Source organism: Thamnophis elegans, chromosome 15, assembly GCF_009769535.1.
Source record: "Thamnophis elegans isolate rThaEle1 chromosome 15, rThaEle1.pri, whole genome shotgun sequence".
Classification (NCBI taxonomy): domain Eukaryota; kingdom Metazoa; phylum Chordata; class Lepidosauria; order Squamata; family Colubridae; genus Thamnophis; species Thamnophis elegans.
Genome location: NC_045555.1, coordinates 24,635,066 through 24,660,089, shown reverse-complemented (window position 1 = coordinate 24,660,089; position 25,024 = coordinate 24,635,066). Strand labels below are relative to the sequence as shown.

General features: G+C 44.4%; 1 protein-coding gene across 2 annotated transcripts in view; it reads left to right on the top strand.

The window, feature by feature from the left end:
* ADK (adenosine kinase) overlaps positions 1–25,024 on the top strand; it is a 280,019-nt gene that overhangs the window by 13,692 nt on the left and 241,303 nt on the right. Inside the window, exons 1-2 of one of the 2 annotated variants that reach the window (XM_032231652.1) lie at positions 6,597–6,709; positions 11,866–11,940. In XM_032231652.1, coding sequence (XP_032087543.1) covers positions 6,696–6,709; positions 11,866–11,940 — 89 coding nt within the window. In that variant the 5' untranslated portion in view covers positions 6,597–6,695. Of the gene's footprint in view, positions 1–6,596; positions 6,710–11,865; positions 11,941–25,024 lie in introns of those variants that run through there. The other variant, XM_032231651.1, reaches the window with a different exon arrangement.

Below are 25,024 nucleotides of genomic sequence, written 5' to 3'. Positions count from 1 at the left end.
ATTGTATTGAAGTTCTTAGTCCTCACAGTAAAAACTACTACAAATTAAAGTAAAAGAAAGAAGAAAGGTATAAAAAGTGCAGAAAAATAAAGGAAAAAAAGAAGAGGAAAGAGAAAAGCAACATCGTAGTCAACTGACCCTAACCCTAACTTTTTTTGAATTCGCTCAGGACTTTTATTTAGAAAGGCAGGTTAGACATGGTTCCAGATTAATGAATAATATATAGGCACTATGTTGCTGCTGTTGTTAGTCATGAAGTCATGTCCGACCCATCGCGACCCCATGGACAATGTTCCTCCAAGCCTTCCTGTCCTCTACCATCCTCCAGAGTCCATTTAAGCTCATGCCTACTGCTTCGGTGACTCCATCTGGCCACCTCAATCTCTGCCGTCCCCTTCTTCTTTTGCCCTCAATCGTTCCCAGAATGAGGCTCTTCTCCAGTGAGTCCTTCCTTCTTATTAGGTGGCCAAAGTACTTGAGTTTCACCTTCAGGATCTGGTCTTCTAAAGAGCAGTCAGGGTTGATCTCCTCTAGGACTGACTGGTTTGATCACCTTGCAGTCCAAGGGACTCACAGGAGTCTTCTCCAGCACCAGAGTTCAAAGGCCTCAATTCTTTGGCACTCAACCTTCCTTATGGTCCAACTTTCCCAGCCATCCATTGCAATAGGGAAAGCCATAGCCTTGACTATACCCTGCACTTTTGTTGGCAGGGTGATGTGCCTGTCTTTTAGTATGCTGTCGAGATTTGCCATAGCTTTCCTCCCTAGGAACAAGTGTCTTTTAATTTCTTGGCTCCAGTCCTCATCTGTAGTGAACTTGGAGCCCAGGAAAATAAAATACGTCACTACCACTATTTCCCATAAAGAGACAGCAGGGGACTCCTCTGAAGAGGTGCACTGTGGATGCCCTGCCCTTCCGCTGGATGGGCTGAGCTGTTGGAGAACTCAGTATTGTCTAGTGGAAATTTAGAATGAATGATGAAACTGCCCTACCAGGACAAGTTCAGGAAGCACGTGGTTTTCACTGCCTCTTGTTGGTTTGGATTAAGAGCCGTGGTGGCACAGTGGTTAGAATGCAGTATTGCAGGCTGACTCTGCTTACTGCCAGGAGTTCGATTCTGATCAGCTCAAGGTTGACTCAGCCTTCCATCCTTCCAAGGTGGGTAAAACGAGGACCTAGATTATTGGGGGCAATAGGCTGACTGTGTAAACCACTTAGAGGGCTGTAAAGCAGTGTGAAGTTTTACAGAATGCAAAGAATTCTGTAATGCAAATGTTCAGCTGTCCATTCCCCATCATTCAGCCAGAACTGAGGAAGATTCTTGGATGAGAAGCGAAACATCTTCAAAGAAAAAAAACACCAAGAAAGTCCTGTTGCCTCTTGAAAGAAAAAAGCACCTTTGGGACAAGGAAGCAGGTACTTCCTGAAAATGTTTGCTGATGGATGTCTGACTTCCTCGGTGACGGGGAGTGCAAGGTTGATGAAGCTCATCAGCAATTTGCATTTCAAGGCTGGATAGACTTCTGGATTTTCTGCTGAGGCCCCGACGGGATCTATCTAGGGGTGGGATTTAAAAATTTTAGCAACTGGTTCTCTGCTCAGTTGCTGGGTGGGCGTGGCCTACTCACCCTCCTGCACCACAGTGGTGGTGGGGGGGGCATTTTCACCCTCCCCAGGCTCCGGAGGCTTTTCTCAAGCCTCTGGGAGGACAAAAATGACCTCCCGCGGGCTCCGGAGGCTGGAAACAGGCCTACTTCCAGACTTCTGGGAGGCCCGTTTTTCGCCTTCCCAGAGCCTTCGTGCGGGCCCTACACTTACCTGGCATCCAAAACGGGCCACATGGAGACTCCTGGGAGGGGTGGGGCCAGTCAGTCCTTGCCACTACCGGTTCAGCGAACCAGATGTAAAATTAGTATCCGATTTGCCCAAACCAGCTGAATCCCACCCCTGGATATATCTTAAAAGACTTTGAACAGCTCTACTGGGGAGATGTAAATGTGTCAGTTGCTCTTTTTAGGTACTTTTAAGAAAAAGAACCTTTGGAAAATGACCTTCGCACAACAAGTGTGTGAGTATGTGTTTCCAGAGTTTTAGACTGAGGATGCTGGATGTTGGCAAAGTACAGTTGGAGGTGTCTTTGAAATCATGTGCAGGTAATGCTTGCTTAATGTCCTCTTGTTCAGGGACAGTTTTTAAGTTATAATTGTGCTGCCCAAAATGCACTTATGATGGGTCCTTGTGGTTGTGGGCATTGTAGTGTCCCGTCGTCACGTGATCGTCATTTGCGACCTTCCTGCCAGCTGCCGACAAGCAAAGTCAGTGGGGAAGGTTTCAATTAGAACTGCCTGTGGTGGCCCGCCAGTGGCTATCAGAGCTGGCAGAAGATTCTGACAGTGAGGAGGTTTGGGGAGGAATATGAGCCAGTCCTGGAGTCTGGGGAAGGCTCTGATGAGGGCTCTGTGTTGGAGGCAGAGATGGGCCCAGGGCTGTCTGACAGTTATCAGCTGCCTTCGGAGTCAGACATAAGTGAGGCAGATGAACAGCTGGAGCTTGTTCCCAGTGTGCACATGTGCAGAGTTGCCAGATGATGGAACAGCTAAAGAACGGGGGTCATTTTGGGAGTAAAGCCACAGGTGGATGGTGAATGGCCCCTCCCAGAGGAAATAGGAGCGAAAGGGGAGTGGAGTTTGCAGGAGACAATTAGTTTGCTTCATTGGTTTGTGACTCTCCGAGACTCCTGGCCAAGTTTTGCAGCTATTGGCCTGGCAGCTCTCCAAGCCAGATAAGGTCTGTGACTGTAAATCCCCCCTTGAAAGACTTTTCTGGATGTGAATGAGAATTCACAGTCAATTAATAAAAAGGTTTTTTGTCAGGACAAAGAGTTTGCTTCATGTTCTTGGGAAGCCTCAGTCCTAACACTGCCATTGTAAGTCGGACAGGTAATATCGCATCTTAGCACTGCATCGCTTAATGACTGAGCTATGGTCCTAAGTGAGACCATAAGTGAGCTACCTGTCTTGCTGCAAACCTAATGCCTCCCCCATTATTTTCTTCGTAATTATGATAATCCTAGGCATTTACAACTCAAGAATCCGGGAACCTCTGGAAACTAATGCAGTCGGCAACGGTGATACCTGAGGAGGCATTTGAATTTTCTAGTTTGATTTTGATTTCTTTGACTAGCTATAACACCAGCACCAAGGAGCTTTAAAATTTTAAAAATTTTAATATTTAAAATTTAAAAGCTTTAAAATTTTAAATAAAAGCTTTAAAAGCATTGATTTCCAGAATGCTAATTGTATCCTGTGAGTTATTTCCTTCCAACAGATTTTGTTATGCCTGCCATATGTTATTCTTGGAAATCTGTTATCCAGAGCAGCATTTCCTATTTAGCTCAGACTCTTAAGTGCAGATAGCTATATATAAGTTAGTGTCACATATCAAACCGTGATTTAGTAATCCCCCGTTTGCTGGATCCTATATAACATCCTGGCTTAAGCCAGCAAACTTTGTTGAGCATTTTGTGTGAATTTGTGTTTATAGCCTAACTTTCCATTTTCTTAATGTGTGGGGCCCTCAAATTAGGTACTGTGTAGGAAAAATAGGCCCCGCTTTGTCCAGAGATCTGTCTCTCTAGTCTTCTAGTTTTTGTGTCTTAAGAGCTTGTTCCCCAAAAGCTAGAAACTTGTTATGTTGAAGATACACCTGATCATCAGAGCATGTGATATGATAGGCGAACCTATGACACATGTGCCGGAAGTGGCATGCGGAGCAATCTTTCCGGGCACATGAGCCATTGCTTGTTGTTCTCCTGAGTTCCCGCACGCTAGCTGGTTTTTGCATGCATGGGAGCGCCACAAACCAGAGGAGCAGTGTTCTGGCACGCATGCATGCACTGGACTCCGGGTCTTCTGGCTTCCTGCATTCGCATGTGCAGCAGCCAGCTGGTTTCACACATGCATGGACACCAGAAATTGGAAAACCAGCTGGTCGGTGCACATGCGCCAGAAACCGGAAGCACAGCTTTCCGGTGTGTGCATGCGTGCCGGTTATCTCTCCTTCCGGTTTCTGGCGCTCTTGACGTGCCAGCACTCTGATAGGCAATGCAGTGCACTGGCTCTTTTCTAGCAACCTATGAAGTTGTCTTGTTTAACCAAATTGTACTTAATAAGCCACATCAGCTGGGTTCACACAACTTTTAAGGCTTTACGTCACGGCTTTATTTTCCATCTTGGTTTTAAGATCTACTACTATTCCCTAAGATACAAACAAGGAAAAGTTTGAGGCAGCCACCAGTTAGGTAATGTAGCCATACCTGTTTTTGATCTCCAAAGCTATGCTTCTTCACCTGAAAGCAGCTATTGGAACAGAAGGTCAGCAGCCCCCATGCCCTCACCTGTTCAACTTGTTTGTCTGGCTAGGTTCCTGTCACCTGGGCCCTATTTTTGGCTGGGCCTGGGATGGTTCTCTCACAGAAACTGTGGCCTCTGTGCTCATCCTTCACGATGCAGAGGACTCTTTCCCCAGGCCTCACTTAAAGCACAAGGCAAGAGGTGGCTTAACCGAGTAGCTCTGTTTCGTGTGTGTGTTTGTGTGTGTGTGTGTGTGTGTGTGTGACATTTGCTAATTTGAAAATAGTGACAGTTAGTACAAGAAGTAACGCCAAGGAACAGCTGCAACCCAGCCACCGTCATATAAAAGGAAACCGAGTCCAGCCTAGAATTGCAGCCTGAGAAAGCTCCTAAGACCCTCTGCAGTTCTTGTAAAGGGAGGGGAAGCACATTTAGAATAAGAAGATGCAGCTACAGGTGGTTCCTCATCTTATGACCACAATTGGGACCAGAGTTTTGGTCACCAGCACATGGGAATGGAACCAATTTTAAGACCCTTTTTTGCTGTGGTCATTAAGCCAAGGTGGCACAGTGGTTAAATGCAGCACTGAAGGCTACTTCAGCTGACTGCAGTTCTGCTGTTCAAATCTCACCGGCTCAGGGTTGACTCAGCCTTCCATCCTTCCGAGGTGGGTAAAATGAGGACCCGGATTGTTGTTGGGGGCAATATGCTGACTCTGTAAACCGCTTAGAGAGGGCTGAAAGCCCTATGAAGCGGTATATAAGTCTAACTGCTATTGCTATTGCTACATCACTACCACTGTTAAGTGGACACGGTCATTAAGTGAATCTGGTGGTGCAACAGTTATAATACTCTGAGGATCGGTCATGTCATTTCCCCCCCAGGCCATCATAAATCTGAACTGTTGTTAAACAAGTAATCATACATCAAGGATTCCCTGTATTAGTTTTATAGTAAAACTATTTTATACTAGGGATGCGGTGGCTCAGTGGCTAAGACGCTGAGCTTCTCAGTCAGACAGGTCGGTAGTTCGAATCCCTAGCGCTGCGTAACAGTGAGGTCCCGTTACTTGTCCCAGCTTCTGCCAACCTAGCAGTTGGAAAGCATGTAAAAAACATGCAAGTAGAAAAATACTGCCCACCTTTGGTGGGAAGGTAACAGTGTTCCATGCGCCTTTGGCATTTAGTCATGCCGGCCACATAACCACAGAGACGTCTTCGGACAGCGCTGGCTCTTCGGCTTTGAAACGGATAAGCAGCATCCTCTAGAGTCGGGAACAACTATTACATATGTGCAAGGGGAACCTGTACCTTTTACTTAGAATTGGCACCCATGGCCTTGGTTTCTATTCCAGGCTACCTTGAAGAATAGCCGACATTGATTTTGTACATATGAACGCACTTCCTCTCTGCACCCCTTTATGTTCACAAGAATAGTGTGGAGAGGGCTTGCCAGAGACACTCACTCGGGTTCCAGTTCTGATCCAAACTTGGGTTCCTCGTATCCCCCCATTGCCTCGGCTGCTGTGCTGCTTCCTCCCGTTTCTCACGTTATTCCTCCTTCCCTTCGCATTGGAGCATCAGCCCTTCACGAGGTTCGAAGGAAGTCACCCAGAGGAGCCGGTCGTGGCCCTCCTAGTTCAGCGACTGGACGCCTTGCACGAAACCCTGAAACGGGAATTGCAGGAAGGAGCCCCGCTTGAATTCGGGACAAGGGCGTCGCGCGAAAGGCGGCCACACCGGGGGAGACAGTTGCCGCGATGCAGTCGGGCAGCCTCGACTTCAACGTCGCTGGGGACCTCCGTCTTGAGTTCCGCAAAGTCGGGAGAGAAACGGCACCGAAGCACCTCGAGGGTCCGGCCGGCCCTGCGAAGGGAGAAAAGCGCCGGGACCCCTTCGAGCACCAGCCCCTTCCCACGAGGCCCGGGGGAAGACACAAGCAGGCTCGGGAGCTCTGGCATCCCCAGCGCAGAGAAGCCGAAGCATCTCCGCTCGGCGCGCCTATCTGCGGCGCACAGGTGGGGCAGCCTCTTCCCGAGCCCCGGCCGCGGGAGCGCGCCGCGTCTCCCCGGCCCGCAAGGCGCCCGGCGGAAGGGAGGAGCTGGGGCGCGTCCCCGCGCGGCAAAGATGGCGCGCCCCGCCCGGGAGCGCGCACCCCCCCTCCCACAGCCGGCTCTTCCCCCGTACCAGCCAATGGCGGCGGGCACGTTGGGTAGAAGGGAGGCGCGGCCGGGCGGCCCGAGCCCCGGGCTCCATCCCCAGAGCGCGCCTGGAGCGGCAGGCGGGGGAAGCGCCCTGCGCGCAGGCGAGGGGGCCGTCATTGCTCGCCAGCCGCCGGCGCCATGGCCACCCTCAGGTAGGTGGGCGCCTCGTGCCTCGCCCTGTCCACCCGGGCTTTTCAAGGGATCCTCCGCGCCGCCTGAGGGGAGAAGAGCAGAGCGCGGGGATGCTCGGCCGCCCCCGCTGCCCCCCAAACGCCGCCAACTAAGTTGGCGGGACTTGCGCCGGCTCAGCGCTCCGCAGGCGCGTGCGGGGAGAGGCTTAGCTCCCTCGCGGTCAGGGAGGAGGGCAGTCGCCGCATCCCCTGCAAGCCACAGAGCGTGGCTGTTCCGCCTCCCGCCCGCCTCTGCCCGGCTCTTTTGGGCAGCCTCCCCGGACGGAGCGGTCTGTGGTGCTTGCTGAACCGGAGCGGGGGGGCTCTACTGGCTCGCCGGAGCCCCAGCAAGTGGTGATTGGAATCCAAAGCGTGAGCGTTGGCGCTCTGGATACCAAAGCGTGGGGTTGCTTTTAAGCGCAGGAGAGATAGAGGGAATCCGCCCGGAATACCCGGGACGCGGGGTCGGTTTAAGCGGGGAGGTCTGACCCTCTTTTTTCCCCCTCGAATCCCCCCCCCCCCCCCGTCCTCCTAAAGATTTTGGGAAGCGGTGCACTGCAGCGATAAGTCGCCAAGCCGCTTAGGAACAAGTCTGGCGAATGATTACAGGGTTTTTTCTTCCCCAGCTCGCTTCAAAGGGGAAAAACAGCCCGGATCTTAAAAAACAACAAACCTTGCCCGGATCTGGATCCGAAGGGTTCATTTTAGCTGTAATGCCGGTTGGCGGGCTCGGCTAGCGGCTTGGATTCTCCCAGCCAACCCGCTAAAGCTCTTCTCTATAAAGTTTCTGGCTCGGTGGAGCTGTTTCCTAGCCGCTCTCTTTGGAGAACCTCTTCCGATCCTGTGGCTTTTTCTGACCCCGCGGGGCAAGAAGCCTTCAGGCAAGGCTCCAGTTGATGGTTCTAAGTCAGTGGTTCCCAACCTTTTTTTTTTTTTTTTGCCCATGGCCTACCTAAACATCTCGAAAATCCTGATGCCTCCCTGTGACATATAATTCTTACTTTACTCAAAAAGTGAACTCTACTCATGTGTAGGAAGCCTAAAAGGCCATTCACTTGGTTTAAGCAAGGTTCAAATGGCCCCCATTAAAAAATCTAATTGTCCCCCTGTGGGGTCTGGGCCCCACATTTGGAACCACTGTTCTAAGTGAATAAACCGTGCCCAAAAAGCAGGGCCGGTGTGATGATTGTCTCAGCAATCTAATTGGAGTTGATGTTGAAACGCTTACCCAGATCAAAAGCAAAAAAAAGTATGCGGTGAATTTAGCCCGGTTTCCTTTGGCATTGCCAGGTGTTTTAGGCAAGGATGGGATTGCGCCATGCGGTTCTTGCAACAAAGCTTAGGTAGGAGGGCCTTCTCTGTGGCAGGCAGGACAGTATGGAAGAAGGGGCTCTTTCTGGTCTTGGATCATCAGGAGCCCTTTCAGGCTTTGGTTCTGGCCTTTGCCAAACCCCAAATTGCTCCGGGGATGGAGCAATTGGCTCCATAGTCTGCATGGATCCATAATCTGGCTGGATTAAGAGAGCCACAAGCCATCGGGGGTTTGTAAACAAATTCATTTAAATTGAAGTTTGAGATTCGTGGATTCTATCAAGTCTCTGCAGTCCTTCCGATTTGATTCGGAAAAGCTGGGAACCCAAATCCATCAATACAGAACCTGCCTGAATCTTAATTCATCCACTTCTTATCCAATCTGAAGTTTGAGATAACCTGACGGGGGCACAGAGTTGTAGGAATTGCTGATGGATGGAATATGTTCCCTTTCTTTTAACCAAGTGCAGTTTTGCTGTGACTGCCATAATAATGGATGGCTTTCTGTGTTTAATGTTCTGCTACAATTGCAAAGGACGCAGTGGCTCAGTAACTAAGCTTGTTGATCAGAAAGGTCGACAGTTTAGCGGTTCAAATCCCTAATGCCGCTTATCGGAGTGAGCTCCCATTATTTGTCCCAGGCTTCTGCCAACCTAGCAGTTCGAAAGCATGTAAAAAATGCAAGTAGAAAAATAGGAACCACCTTTGCTGGGAAGCTAACAGCATTCCATGTGCCTTCGGCATTTAGTTATGCCGGCCACATGACCACGGAGACGTCTTCAGACAGACTCTTCGACTTTGAAACAGAGATGAGCACTGCCCCCTAGAGTCAGGAATGACTAGCACATGTGTGTGAGGGGAACTTTTACCTTTATCTTACAATTGCAAGTGATTGTAAGACTTTCAACATAGTTCTGAAATAACAGATATTTCAGATATCAGAATAACCAATTATATACCTATGGGTCCAGTACGTTCAGGGTAGTTTAGCTGAAATTCTTTAGACTTTACAACAATTGCTTTACAACAATGTATAAACCCCATTACAAAGGGAGCTTCATGGCTGAACATTGATTTTCCGGTTTTCCAAGTTTATTTAACAGGACTTATATATCACTGGAATCAAAGCCAACTCTGAGTAGCGAACATACCCTATAAATAAAGCTGAAATATGCCAGTAATATTCCTGTCTTCCCAGAAGACTCTTATTAATTAATTTTTGGTAATGAGGCGTCTCAACTTTTTGAGAGCTGATTGCAGGCTTGAATTTTGGCACTAGTCAAGGCCAGAGGGGAAAAATAAAATTACTGGGGGGAAAAACCTGTGGCATGATGTTTGAAAATGAACTGAGGCTTTCTGTTTGCCAGTCTCGTGGAAAATTACCTAACAGTTTCACTGCAGCTCAGCCTACATGAGGCCATCCTCTTGAAATTTCTAGAATGGCCTTCTCTAGAAATCTCAGAGATGCAGTGGCTCAGTGGTTAAGACACTGAGCTTGTCAATCAGAATGTCGGCAGTTCGAATCCCTAGTGCCGCGTAAAGTAGTGAGCTCCTGTTACTTGTCCCAGCTTCTGCCAACCTAGCAATTCGAAATCACATAAAAAATGCAAGTAGAAAAATAAGAACCAACTTTTGTGGGAAGGTAACAGTGTTCGGTGCGCCTTTGCCGTTTAGTCATGCCAGCCACATGACCACAGAGACATCTTTGTACAGTGCTGGTTTTTTGGCTTTGAAACGGAGATGAGCACCGCCCCCTAGAGTCAGGAACGACTAGCACATATGTGCAAGGAGAACCTTTACCTTTACTTAGAAACCTCATTTTCAGATCTGTTGGTGAACTGAACCTGAAAGAGACAATATGACATGTGAACATTCTTTTATAAACTTTGGACTAGCTTGTGACATGGAGCTTATGAATTGGAAGCATCTTCTTAAAAGAGTTACAGCTGTAGTCATTTATTGTGATACATTTCTGTTAACATCAATAATTTCCATGATCCTCTTCGCTTGTAGTGAGATAAGTCAGCAGACTTGTTCATTATCATCAAATAAACCTCTACGCACCTTTTTTTTCTTTTACAAAAAGGATTTTTAGTCTTGGATATTTTTTTAATTTACTTTAAAAAAAAATTAAATTCTTAAAAAATGTAAGTTTAATTTTTTTTTTCATTTATGTATTTTAATGTCGGATTAAAAAAACCTGACACAGGGCTCATTTGGCTGATAAAATCTAGGCATTGGTGTCTGAACAGGGCCAGTGCGACTTCCTAAAATGTTTCTAAAACCTTTGGGTTCCATTTCAGACGTCAAAAGTTCTGGGCTCCCTTTGAGAAAAAGATTGTAATCTTTAATTAACTGGAGTCAAAATAAACCATTAAGAATGTTTGCTTCCCCCACCCCAAACACAGAAACGCACAGACACTTTTAAGCTCTTAATTTTAGTTAGTAGTAATTCATAAGCTAGAGATGAATCATAAAATACATTTTATCCAGAAAGACCAGCATAAAAATTTGATGCATCTGTTTTACCATGATGGAAATCAGCGATCACTTTCGCCAAGGCTGTAAGTCAGTGCTGTGAGCATGCAATCATGTGCTGGCCATGCCCATGCCTGGTTTAGCGATACGCCACCATGACGACACGAATTTGACACCCTGCTGTAAATGCATTCTATGTAGCAATAACAATCAAGTTCTATTTCTACCAATTAAATAAATATTAGAGATTGAAATGTGGAAAGCACGTGCTCTATCCATGACTCCTTTTAAAAATTCGTAGCCTTTGGGGTATATTGCTATGCTGATAGGTATTTGCTCAACATATCTCAAGGCCAGAAAAAAGCTAGCTTACAGGAATTGATCAACGAAACTTTGATCTAATGTTTGCTTTCCAGCAAACGGAGTGAATTTAAATGGTTCCTCAGGCATCAGATGCCCACAAAGTTGCTTTTTTCCCTTTGGTTTTTTTAAAAAAAATCTGGATTACAGATAAAGCAGCTTGAGCTATCTTCAGGATTTTTCAAGTGTGCCTCTTGATAAAATAACATTTGAGGATTTCAAAAGCCACTTAGCTGCTGTGAACTCTGCTGCCTTGTGCTTTTTACACAAACACAGAAAAGCTTAAAAACAAATCTGTGAAAGGTCTTGATTGATCTCTGTTTGGCGCAGTGGTTTAGGTCATTTATTAATCCTGACTTCCTGGGAGAGAGAGAAAGGTTTTGCAGTCTCAACGTGGTTGTATATGTATAGCTTGTATAGGTAGTCCTCACCTTAGAACCACAATTGAGCCGAAATTCCCCCTGCTAAGAGAGACAGATGATCAGTGAGTTTTGTCCCCTTTTACGATCTTTCTTGCCACAATTGTGAAGTGAATCACTGTAGTTGTTAAGTGAATCTGGCTTCCCTTATTGACTTTGCTTGTCAAGAGGGGAATCACATGACCGTGGGCAGGACACTGTGCTAAGAAGGAAGGAAGGAAGGAAGGAAGGAAGGAAGGAAGGAAGGAAGGAGAGAATGCAGTACTGCAGGCTGACTCTGGCCACAGCCAGGAGTTCAATCCTGACTGGCTCAAGGTTGACTCAGCCTTCCATCCATTGGTGGTCAGTCAAATGAGGATCCAGATTGTTGGGGGCAAAAGGCTGACTCTGTAAATCGCTTAGAGGGGGCTATAAAGCGCTGTGAAGCGGTATATAAATCTAAGTGCTGTTGCTATAAGTGACTTTTCAGTGCCACTTTGAATGGCCACTAAATGAACTATTGTATATTGAGGATTTATAAGTACTCTGAAGTTTGTAAAATGAAGTAACTTGAATAACTTTCTCTTGCAGTGAAAATGTCCTCTTTGGAATGGGAAACCCTCTTCTTGACATCTGTGCTGTGGTGGACAAGGATTTCCTTGACAAGTAAGTCTTGAAACTGTTTATACATCTAAAACACTTTGGCTACAGCAACACTTTTGGTAATACTTTTGTCATTCTGTGCTTCTCCTCTGCTCCGTCCTCTTGGGGTAGACCTGGCTTGCTTTATTGCACCCCAGTAATGTATTAACATGTACAATTTTACTTAGATTTCTATTTCTGTGCAATATGCCAGAAATGTTCTCTTGTTGAAGCCATCCAAAATTAGAATGCAGTGGGTGTAGACCAGTGGTCACCTAGTGGTGTTCTGCGAGAAAATTTTGATGGTCTGCAAAAAAATCTTTGCATTTTTTATATTGCACTAAATCAGGGATCCTCAAACTACGGCCCACCAAAATAATTTAATCCTGTTAGCTAATGGGATGGGGTCCTTCAGGCACTTAGCTTGCCTGCCCCTCCCTCCCTGAGAGTCCAGGCGCTTCAGTGAGGAGCGCACGAAACTTCAGCCAGCCTCCTTGAGAGAGACAGAGTTTTCAGGAGACTGATCAAGAGCCTTGGCTGGCTACAAGACAAACATTCATTCTTGACCATATTTGAGATTCCTAGCTGCAATGAACAGCAAAGCTAGGGTTGACCCCAGGTGCTTCTCTCTGCAAACAGGCGGCCAAGCTAAGTGCCTGAAGGACACTATCCCGTCACTAATTCACTAATTCTTCAGTTAACTTCATTTAAAATTATGAAGTTAGTGGTTCTTGAGGTCTAAAAGGTGGGTGACCCCTGGTGTAGACCATCACAGACTGTTTGTGAATCTTTATCGGCTGTGAATCAACATAATTCACAGCCGTTTAAATAAAGTTTTTAGTTAGTATAGCCTTTATTGTCATTGTACAAAATAAATACAATGAAATTGGTTTTTGGGACTAAGTATGTGATTTTTACTTAATCAGGAAGCCTAGGTCAGAACATAAACCAGAATAAAATGATGTCTTACTGTTGAATTAAAAAAGACTCTGCTGAGATGTGAAGATGACAGAAATGGCATAGGCTTTATATATCAGTATTGCAATCCTGCTTAAACTAGTTTTGAATTATCTACCCTTTTTCATCAGTCTTACTGCTTTACTTTTTTTCAGTAGGATAAAAGTATCTGTATAAGGCCTGATTTGGACAAATATTTGTCCCAGAAAATTCTGGAATATTCCTAGTGTTGTACTCCCAAAATCTGTTGTTGCCGATTGCAGTGCAGTGGTTGTATAATGAGATTCACATATTTCAATAGCCAGTCTTTTGTGGAATCACAATTTATTGAATATACCACAATTGTGGGAAGTGCAAAAGATGCTTGTGTTCTGAGCTGTAGCTTCCAAATCACAACGACTGATGTTGCACAACATGTTGAAGGACAGATGCACAAGCTACATTGGCTTAGTCTCAGGTGAGAAATGAATGTGGGTCTTGTCTTAAAATCTCTGGGAGGCCTTCAGTCAGCAAAGTGGAAAAAACTGGGCATAGGCATCTAAGAAAAACCACAATTATGCCGTCATGCAAATAAAACAATTTATATGTTTCATTTTTTAATTATATATTTTTTCATATTATTTTTAAGGAATGCAGTGGCTCAGTGGCTAAGATGCTGAGCTTGTCGATCAGAAAGGTCGGCAGTTCAGTGGTTCGAATCCCTAGCGCCGCATAACGGAGTGAGCTCCCGTTACTTGTGCCAGCTTCTGCCAAACTAGCAGTTCAAAAGCACCTAAAAATGCAAGTAGAAAAATAGGAACTACCTTTGGTGGGAAGGTAACAACATTCCGTGCACCTTTGGTGCTTATTCATGCCGGCCACATGACCATGGAGACGTCTTCGGACAGCGCTGCTCTTCGGCTTTGAAACGGAGATGAGCACCGCCCCCTAGAGCTGGAAACAGCTAGAACATATGTGCGAGGAGAACCTTTACTATATTATTTTTATAAATAATTCAAGGTGACGAACCTACCTAACACTCCTTATTCCTTCTCTTTTCTCCACAACAATTACTATGAGATGGATTGGACACAGAGAGAGAGATACTGGTCCAAAGTCACTTAGTTGGCTTTTATGCCTAAGGCAGGGCTAGGGATTGAAGTCTCCTTGTGATGCCCAAAATCACCCAGTTGGTTTGGCTTCCAGGATAACACAGGACTAGAACTCGCCATCTCCTGTTTTGTAGCCTGGTGCTGTGACCACTAGACCAAGGGTCTCCAAACTTGGTAATCATGCTGACTGGGGAATTCTGGGAGTTGAAATCCACAACCTTTAAAGGTGCTAAGTTTGGAGACATTTGCACTACACCAAGTCATGATATAATGTTAGTCATATTCAGGGGTGGGTTTCAACCGGTTCGCGGCGGTCCCTGCGAACCGGTTGGTCGGCGAACCCAGAAGTAAGTAACTTCCGGGAACGGCGAAGGGCGCACCCGCCCGCCCGCGGTCCTTACCCGGTTTTGATGAGTTCTGCGCTTCCACGCATGCGCAGGACGCATACAGCGCCTGCACGATCCTCCAGGAGCAGCTGGAGCATCGCACAGACGCTAGTACGCATGCGTGCACCGTGCGCGTGTATGAGGACGCCGCCGGCCCTGTTCCAACCGAACCAGTTGGAACGGGGCGAGAAACCCACCCCTGGTCATATTATATAAAGACATAGTTGGCCCCTTTCTTGTCTTTTGAACAATGACATCATAATGTACATGTCATGGTTTGTCTTTCTGATCAACCTCTAAACATTAACAAGTGGGGGGAGAACAACACAACTCTCACAGGTAAAATACTCTTTGTGAATTTCTCTGGGCATTCCTTGGCAGACGAAAGATCTTCCTGACTTAATTTTTGTGAGTTTATCTAGCCCTAAATCTTTTGCTTTTTCCCCAGAAGGTACTTTATCAATCTTTTCTTTTTGTCATGTAGAAAACATTTCTTTCTTAGTCATATGATTTCTTCTCTTGTTTAGTTAAAAAAAACCAGCCACCTTTCGTTCCATTTTGGTTCTAATATCATAAATATTCGATTGCCAAAAAGAAAAATAGAATGGAAAACACACTCATTGTTTCCCTTTTTACATTTCCTGATATGTTAGAATTTTATGTGACTATCATTTTCCAGTCTCAGTATTTTGACCACTCCCAACACATGTGAATTTTTAAATTAAACAGGATAGGCAAATATTTACAATTTCCATTATTGCTATCTCAATTGTTGCTTCTTTTTCATTATTTCTGGATTTCAGAGGATTTAGGTAAAATGATAATTAAGGGCACTGATGTAAATTTGTCATAGTAACATATTCTCTGGTTTCTTGGTTTCTAGCTTTTCGTATGCTCATCAGGTTGCATCTTTAAAGAAATAGTGTCATGAAATAGCTGACCTAGATCTGTCTAAAATCTCATCCTTCTTGATTAAGGGGCTTTTTTTTTTAAAGAAGGCTTTTCTGTGTTTAGAACCTGTCTGGAATGGAAGAAGATAATTTCCTTCTACAAAATGAAATTGACCCCTTCCATCTGGTTTGGTGTTTTGTCGTCGGGAGCCCCAGAGGTGTTTTTTTCCAAAAGGCAGCTGGATTATCTTGGTTTTTTCTCTGAAAAAAAATCACTTCTCATGCAAGAAGCTTCTTCAAGCAAATTGACAAGGATGGTATTCTGACTTGAAGGTTGGATTAGAACATGGGTCATCAAACTATGACCCGTGGGCCGCATGTGGCCCGCAGAAGCCATTAATCCGGCTTGTGCAGGACCATGAGGCTGCCCTACCCACCCTTCAGCCGATCGCAGGACTTATCTTCGGGAGCCCCACGGGCTGGAACTGAAATGTGAGGCCAACAATTTTGGCCTGCAGACACATTCTGGAGATGGGGGAAGTGAAAAATGGGGCACACAGACACTCCAGGAGACCAAAAAACTGGGCCATCTTCGCCTGTTTTTGGCCTGCAGATTACTTGTAGAGGCAGTGGGAGGTGAAAACAGAGCGCACAGACGCCCCAGGAGGCCAAAAAATGGGCAAAATCGCCCCATTTTTCACCTCTCCTGTCTCCAGAAGGTAAAGAGAGAGAGATGATAGATAGATAGATAGATAGATAGATAGATAGATAGATAGATAGATAGATAGATGATAGATAGATAGATAGATAGATAGATAGATAGATAGATAGATAGATAGATAGATAGATAGATAGATAGGAGAGAGATGGAGAGAGAGAGATTTCTCAAGCTCCTTGGGGCTGAGAAGAATTGCTGCAAAACTAAGTTTCCTGAAGTGGACCACTAGACTCCTGAAAAAACAATCTAGTAAAAAGAAAAGTCAAGCAAAAGAGCAACATGCAAACAAAAGCAAGTAAAACATCCCCAAGAACAAAACCAATTAAAGTTTAATGTGTGTGCATTGTTTAATGGACTGTTAAATTGGCCACTCCCACCTAGTCACATGACCACCTACCTACGCCCACCCAGCCGGTCTGCCCCCCCCAGCAGTCTGAGGGACCCTGAATTGGCCCCCAGTTTAAAAAGTTTGAGGACCCCTGGACTAGAAGATCTCCGAGGTCCCTTCCAGGCCTATAATTCTGTGTTCTATGAACGGAGAGCTTCAGATACCAAAATTGAGATTTGCACTTTAATAACATTTGCAGATTGCAAGGATCCTTGTTTCTCCCCTAACCATTTGCAAACCTTGAATTATGGGGGCTAGTCCATTTTTGGTTTCCAAAAGTAGCCCCTCCTTAAACTTTGATGTGTTTCTTGAAGCAAATCAACAGGCTGCTTAAGAGGTTCTCCATTCACTTCTTGACAGTTTAGGGTGTGGCTTTTTACTAGCAGAAATGAAATTTCAAGACTTTGTTGACTCAGTTCAGCATGAAATTTTTGACCCAATGCTTTAAATACATTTTGTGGTTAGGGAAAAAATACAGTGGAGGAGATGATGGGCCTCTCTGTCAGCATTTCCCTAGAAGAAGGAGAATCACTCTGCTTTCGCTGCCACTTCCTACCCCTAATGTAAAACCTAGTGGGTGTTTTGAGAGACTTGAGTCAGAGGAGGAATCCGGTTCTTTGCCAGCATGGGAGAATCTGTGGGAAGTCTCTCTGTGGGAGAGAGAATCGGTTGATGTGAGAAGAGACAACCCAGGTCCAGATGTGGGGCTGTGCAGAGATGGCTTCACATAATCTTACCACTGGTTCGTTGCACACCGAAAATGTGAGTGTGCATGTGTGCACATTTGCTTTGCTCACTGTGTGCCTTCTGCACATGCGCGTGGCCGTCCACACATGTGTTTTGCTTGCACGGCATCTTACAGGCATGTGCGCGGCTTAGAAAGCATGGCTAAATAGGACAGCATAGCACCAGGACAGGTGAGCGGGCTCACCCGCAGGTCATCACTACCGCCCAAACCAGTCCAAACTGGCTGAATACCACCACTAGGGCTGTGGGAAGGAAACGTTCCAGACCTGTCTTTGTGAACTTGTTGATTCACTCTAAGTCCGCCTGCAAATTCACTTTTTTTTAGCAGATTTATTTTATTATTTTTCCCTTCTACAACACCTTACAGTCATTACATCAACATTGTTATCTCATCATACCTGTACATATATATAATATTTCGCTTCTATATTTACATACTTTATACACAGTTCTATATATATTTATATATATTGTTTTTTGGCTTAATTAATTTTATTCTTGTTTTGCAGCCATTTGTACCAATTGTTCCAAATTTCATAATATTCTGACTCTTCTTTATCTTTTAATTGCAGTGTTAATTTGTCCATCTCTGCACAATCCAAAGTTTTTTTTATCATTAATTCGTCCGAGAGGGTATTATTTTGTTTCCAGCATTGGGCAAATGCTATTCTAGCTGTAGTTAGCAGATGTGTTAATATGTACTTAATTTTCTTTGTATATTTCCTTTGATTATTCCCAGTAGAAAGATTTCGGGTTTGTATTTTATCTGTTCTCCTGTAATTTCTTGCACCCATTTCCAAATTTTTGTCCAATATTTTTGTGTTTCCAGGCAGGTCCACCATATGTCATAATAAGTCCCTTGTACTTTTTTACACCTCCAGCAGGTCAGCTTCATGTTTGGGTACATTAACAAATTAACTTTTGACATTTTTCACAATTAATGTTTTTACTCTTGGCCGGCATGAAAACACTCTTTCCATAAAATCTTGTGCTTCTTGAATTTGCCAGCGGGGTGAGTCTAAACAGCCAAGCCAAGCAATGCTAGGAGGGTCTCCAGGCTCCCTCCTGAGATACTTAGCAAAGGTCTCTGCTTGCTTCTATAATACCGAAGTGAGAATTAGAGACTTTCTGGACAGACAGTTGGGTAAATGGCATGCCAACTGTGATTTCCACCCTGCAGTTACTGGCTTGACGATGAGACCAATTGTGGCTTGGTCTCCCTTGTGCTGCGATCCAGCCTTGGTTTTGTATTTCTTTATTGACTTCTGCCAGAAATTGGGGAAGCTTTCGCTGATGCATCCAGGGGTGGCATTTACTTACTGTATTTTTCAGAGTATAAGATGCTTCGAAGTATAAGATGCACCTAGCTTTTGGGGAGGAAAACAATAGGAAAAAAATCTGCTTCTGCCTCCCAGCAATTTGCTTCCTTGCAACAAACAGCAAACAATACAGACAATATATACTGTTTGTAGTATTATATTATAGACTATACTTGTACAGATGCTGTTAAAATTGATGTGCTTTCTAGAAGTATAGTTATTCTCTGCTATTTAAAAGAAGATACAATAGCACCGGGCCTAATCAGATCAAGCATTTATTTTAAAAAGCTTCATTTTGTTAAGATGTCTAGAACAATAATAAAGCAGTCTTTAAAAAAACGTCTAATAATTTGAACATTCTATAGGCGTTTATAGTTATTGACTTACCTCCTTGCAGCAAACAGCCTGTTTAGCACAAGATAAAAAAATTGCTTCTGCCTCCCAGGGCAGGGCCACTCGCAATTTCCACTACTGGTTCGATTGAACCGGTCAGAAACTGCAGAATGCCACCTCTAGTTTCATCCCTCTTCATCCTTCTTTTGGGTTGGGATGGGACAATCAACTGCCTTCAGCTCTAATTGCTTGAAGATACCAAAAAAAAAAAAAAAAGATGCCATAACCTCCACAAGGATGCCCTTGTAACTCAGGACAAGTAACCATTGAATTGTTTCTTTTGTCCTGCCAGTTTTACACAGCATCTTGAAATGCCCCACTGCTGGTTGATAAAGCAGGCTATAATGACCCTGCAGTACAAGCAATTCTTACTTTCTGATATTAATCCTAAAATAACATGACATTTTCAGCTTCTGTGTAGCAGCGTAGAAAATTAACAAAGAATAATTAAGAGTAATTGAACTTGTTTGAGCCCGGAATGTCTCGGTCTCAACATTACCTCACTGATCATTTGTTGTTTTTTATGTCAGCTATTGTATGGTCCCTTCCTCAGATTTGTCAGGAGCAACACAATTCCAAATTTGAAGTTAGTTTTAACAAATAAGAATTGTTTTCTAGCCTTTTTTTTATGTACTGCTCATCCTTATTTATTATTGAATGTTTTGGATATTCAGAAAGTATTTTCGCCTGCTTTTTCCTTCTGCTGGTTAATGACTGTAATAAAGTGATTTGAATTTGGGGCTATCAACTGTTCTCTTGTTTTCATGCCAGCTGAGTGTTTATTGCTTCTTCTTGGCAGAGACACCCCTGTCTTTAGAGTTAATGTTATTAAATTTTAGGAGGTTAAATTTTGAGTTCTTTTTAGAGGGTTTTTCAGATGCCATACGTTGATGTGCATGACTTGCTTTACCTTGAAAAGTGGTGATGTGTAGAGTCTTGCTTAATTAAAGCAATGTTTTCATGGTTCAACAACACGGGGATTTTAAGACCGTGAAGAGTATGTTATTTCTTATTAGCCCAATTCTGTAAGTCAGCTGAGGCCAATTTACTCACTGGCTGTGTGTGATGAATTGCTATACAGTATGTGTTTAAGTAGCGAAACTGCATTGTGCTTTTAAGATGCAGAAACCGCTCACATTTCTGTTATAGTTCCTGCAATATAAATCCCACATCTAGCAAACTGCATTGCAAATGTGAAGTCCAGTTGTTTTATTTATTTGTTTGTGGAGTGGAACTATGAGAATTTGTCAACGGAAAGAAATTCTTGTTTCTAATTTTAACCTTTATAGCAAGATTTTTGCCACACAATTTGTGTTTTCAATCCAGAAGGTTCCTGTTGTGGCCCACCAGTGGCCAGGAGAGCTGGCAGCAAATTTGGACAGTGAGGAGGTTGGGGAGGAACATGGGCCAGTCCTGGAGTCTGGGGAAGGCTCTGATGAGGGCTCTGTGTCAGAGGCAGAGATGGGGCCAGGGCCATCTGACAGTTATCAGCTGCCTTCAGAGTCAGACATCAGTGAGGCAGATGAACAGCTGGAGCCTGTTCCCAGTATGCACATGCACAGAGTTGCCAGATGAAGGGAACAGCTAAAGAACAGGGGTTGACTTGGGATTAAGGCCACAGGTGAATGATGAATGGCCCCTCCCAGAGAAAATAAAAGAGGAGCGAAAGGGGAATGGAGTTTGCAGGAGATAATTTGTTCGCTTAATTGGTTCGTGATTTTCCGAGACTCCTTGCTAAGTTTTTCAGATATCGGCCTGTCAGCTCTCCAAGCCAGATAAGGTCTGTGACTGTAAATCCTCCCTTGAAAGACTTTGCTGGATGTGAATGAGCAGAATTCACAGTAAATTAATAAAGGGAGTTTTTTATATATATTGTTTTTTATTTTTTTCATTTTCATAACATATAATCACATGTATACTATTACATAACCAACATCGTACTGTATTATTAAATGTTTACATCAATTCATCTTTCCATCAACTCCCAAAGATAATTATTGGCTCTTCTGCTCTGCATTCACCATATTTATCACTTTCTTCTCCGTCTCTCCTCGCCCTCCCCACCTCCTTTCTTCCCCCTGTCATCCTTCTCTTCTCTACTTCCCCTTCTTCTCTCCTTTTCCTCTCTCCCCTTTCAACTCCTCCTTTCTCTCCTCCTCTCCCCCCCGCCCTCTCTCCTCTCCCTCTCTTCTTCCCTTACCTCTCTCCTCTACTTCACACTCTTCATCTCATTTAGTTGGTGTATTTCAGCTTCCGAGCAAGCTCCATTTTATGCTGATGGTATTTATAATTCCTTTTTCAATATACATATTTAATTTTAACATATATCTTCCTCCTCCTTTAAAAAAATAGAACAGAAAAGTATACATATATAGTCATTGTGCTTTAAACCACCCACCCCCCCCAGCCTAATTTTGGCCGAGATATAGACCTGGTTACAATTCCCAGCTATTCTCATCATTATATTTATATAATTATACATCCTTACATGCCCCCAATTTGTGATTCTGTCTTTAAATGTCAATAATTTCCCATTGTAAGTATATTCCATGTTCCCCCTCCATTTTTCCATATCTTGGATTAGATTACCCTTAATTGTCTATAAATGGCAATCCTTACTGTTCAATGTTCATTACAGTTCTCTTAATCTACTCTATAGAATAGCAAGCGGTACACATCTCACTTTGTTCATCATCTTAAAAATTCTATATATGTCCATGTTTCATACATTTTAACTCATGCTTAATTGTCCTTCTATTGTCATATTCAATCAATTAGCAACTCAGTTTAATTTTCATGTATAAAAGTGAATCACAAACCTCTGCTTTACAATCTCCCCATATCAGGAATATTTGTCCATATTCCATATATTTTAACCTTTATTTAATTATCTTTCCATTATCATATTCAATCAGTTAGCAGCTCTCATTTTAATGTCATATTTAGGAATAAACCTTATTTAGCTTTATATTTTCCCATATAACAATTTCTAGTTGTCTGATTTTTCCTAGTAAGTCTTTTGTCCCACTTCTCTGTTCCTGCCGTCTCCCTTTTCTTTGTTTTGACACATCCACCTCTTCAATTTTCCCCAAGCCACCATCAAAAAGATCTTTTATATTTCTCTTTGTTGGGGCGTAAGCTCTACTTCAATTTTCCTTAAGCCACTGACAACCTCCAAAACATATTTTGTCTGCTTTTTATTCCCTTTTGTTGGGACACACCCTCCTTTTACAATTTTCCCTCTACCACTGCCAAATCCAATGGAGTTTTTTGTCTGTTTTATTTCCCTCCTTTTCTACCCCTTTATTATCTTGCCCCCCTTCTTCTTTGTCTTCTTCTTTAAATACCTGCTTCTCTGGGTTCAGAATTCTATTTAGGCTTGATTTTAATGATTTATGCATATATATATTTTTATAATTTCACATAGTTCTTCAAAATCCCAGCTGTCCATAATGTCCAATTCCAAAGTTACAGTTAGTTATACAGTTCTTATTTCAGAGTTCTGATCCACTTTAAATTTATCTACTTCAGCAGCTGTGGGGAAGAGCGACGGGAGCCGTCTTGGTCTTTTGTTTTTCCTTAATGTCTAGTTCCAAAGTTGCAGTTAGTTATACAAGTCTTATTTCGAGGTTCTGGTCCACCTTAAATTTAGTTAATTCAACTACTGTGAAACCAAAATAGAATCTGGAACCATCTTAATCTTTTGGGGGAAAAAACGAAGGAAAAAAAACTTCATATTTTCCAGTTCTTGACTCTGTTATTATTTCCTTTCCTTGCCACTCCTCATCTCTCATTGGTTATAGCTGCTCAAAATATATTAATTGGAATAAGCTTGCATACAGCCAAAATTCGAGTATGTTTCTTCTTTGCCTCCTGCTTTTCCAAGTTCTGATTTATGACGTTTGGTTAATTAGAATTTCCCACACAGGCAAGATTAGGTTATCAGTTGTCAGTGAGGAGCTAAAGCTTTTTTCTTGATCTTTCTCCCTTGTTGTATTCCATCTCTCATTAATTGGGATTACTTAAGATATGTTAGTTAAAAGACACTCAGACGAAATAAATCTTCACGCTCCTAGACTCCTTTAAAAACACAATCTTTTCAAGTCGGAAGCCAAATTTAGAGTTAGTATTTGAGTAGGTTTGTCACTTTTCCAGTATGCTACTGGGAGAGTACAAGCATGGGTTAAACTCAGCCAATCTGCCCAGGACTGAATTGAAACTTTAGCCATGCCTCTGGTGTTGCCTTGACTTGCCAGATTTTCAATTCAGTCAAAGCCCAGTGGACATGTTTTAGTTTCTCTCCAGTCCTTTCAGATTGGCTTGGACACTTATAACTATTTTTTATTGTTAGTGTGAGTTTTTTCCTTCCTTTTTTTAGTTCCCTAGAGAGCAGGAGAGGTGAGAAGTTCCCTTGGATACCTTTTTCTCCTCCTTTCTCACTTTCCCCGGCTTCCACGGTGTCCTGGGCTCACTCGGGTACTGTGGAGGTCGCAGGCAGCTGCCGGTTGCTACGTGGGGTCGGAGTGCCGATGGCAACGCAATCGAGCTAGTTCTTATCATCTGCGTGGTTGTTTTTTCCCGGCAGGGGTTTCTGTGGCCACTATCCGTGGTCGCTCAGGGAGCTGGCTGTTGGTGCGGAGCCTCGGCAGGCTTTTTTTCTACTCCTGGCAGCCATTTTGGATTGCCTTTTTGGCATGGCCACCATTTTGTTTTTGTGTTTTTTCTTGGGATTGCTCCCTGCAGCTCAAGATCTTCATTGGTCTCAGTGGTCAGGCTCATTTTTGCTACATCTACGCTGGTGCTGGGAGTGATTGGATCGCACTTGAACTGCTGCTTTTCCTGTGGTTTCGGCGGGAGGGGCTACAACAGGGTTTGTTACAGTGTGATTGGTCCAGAGACTGAGGGATTTTTCTTAAGTATCCTCCTTTCCCTCTCGGCTCCCAGTTTCCCTCAGTTTTTGGTCCAAGCACTAGCTGTGTCTCCAGTGAGGTACAATTAAAGTATTGATTTGATTAATTGGATATCCTAAATTTGATTAAAACAGACTGTGGCCAAAGAGACAGTTACAGTCTCACGGAGAAAGGGGGGGGCTTGCCTCCTACCCTGTGACCAGTCAGTAAACTGCCGGCACCTTCAGAGCTCAGCAATGGCAGTTTTCTCAAGTTACAGTCTCTGCAGCTCAAGCGCGGCCTCTAGTGACTTAAGATTTACAGCTCGGCCGATCTGCTTTCAGCGCCGGAGCTTTGCTTTACTATTGGAGGCCACACCTGTTTAAATTAGCCAAACAGTGTGACCCAAGGAGGCTGGAGGACTGCGAATCCAGGCACAGGAGTCTCAAGGACTTGGCTTGTTGCGAGGCTAATCCCTCAGAGCCAATTTTCAGAACCCTACGATCGCCCGTTCCATCACCCATGAGGCGTGGCAGCATTTTTGGTGTAACCTCATGGGTGGTGGCCTCTTGCCGCAATACCAGCAACGGCCTGCTTCGGGACTGCGAATCATGTCTGCAGCGTGGCCAGGGATCGCAGCCGGCAGACAATCGCAGTCCATAGACACGTGAGTGAGGCATGGCCTCCACAGTTCCAGAACCACAGGCCCAAGGAGATCTAGTGAAGGAGGGCCAGGGCAGATTTAGACCCAGGGCAGTGGCCTCCAGACCTACAGCCGATCAGCGCTCTTCCAGAGTAGCCGCTAGAGATGAATCCAGAAGACAAAAAGCCCTGGAAAAACAGGTGGCTAGGGCAGAAAGGCTAGCGCAGGCAACTAGGCCTGAATCCCCCAGCAAATCTAGATCTCCAATTGGGCCCTGTTCTCAAACTTCTGGATCACCCCCTAGGGGCTTCAGTCCTTCCTCTCCCTCTATTTCCCCTGCAAGGCCCTGCAGGAGGGTGGCTTCTCCTTCTCCCCCCATCTCACCTAGAACCCATAGGGAAAGGGTGGAGGACCTGGGAGAAGGGGGATCCCGAGACTACCTACCAGCAGCCCAACTGGCCCCAAGAGGGCCTCCATCACAGGGTCCTTCCAAGGAGGATTTAGAGGATTTAGACCTGTTGCCTGATAGCATCGGGAGACTCATCTCTGCAGCTATATCTAGGGGTATTTCCTCAGGCCTAGCCCAGAGGGACAGTTCTTCCCAAGGGATGCCCAGACCACCGGCAGTCTCCAGGCAGAGGTCCCCCCTCTTCTTCCAGAGGACACGATAATCCTAAGCCTCCTTCT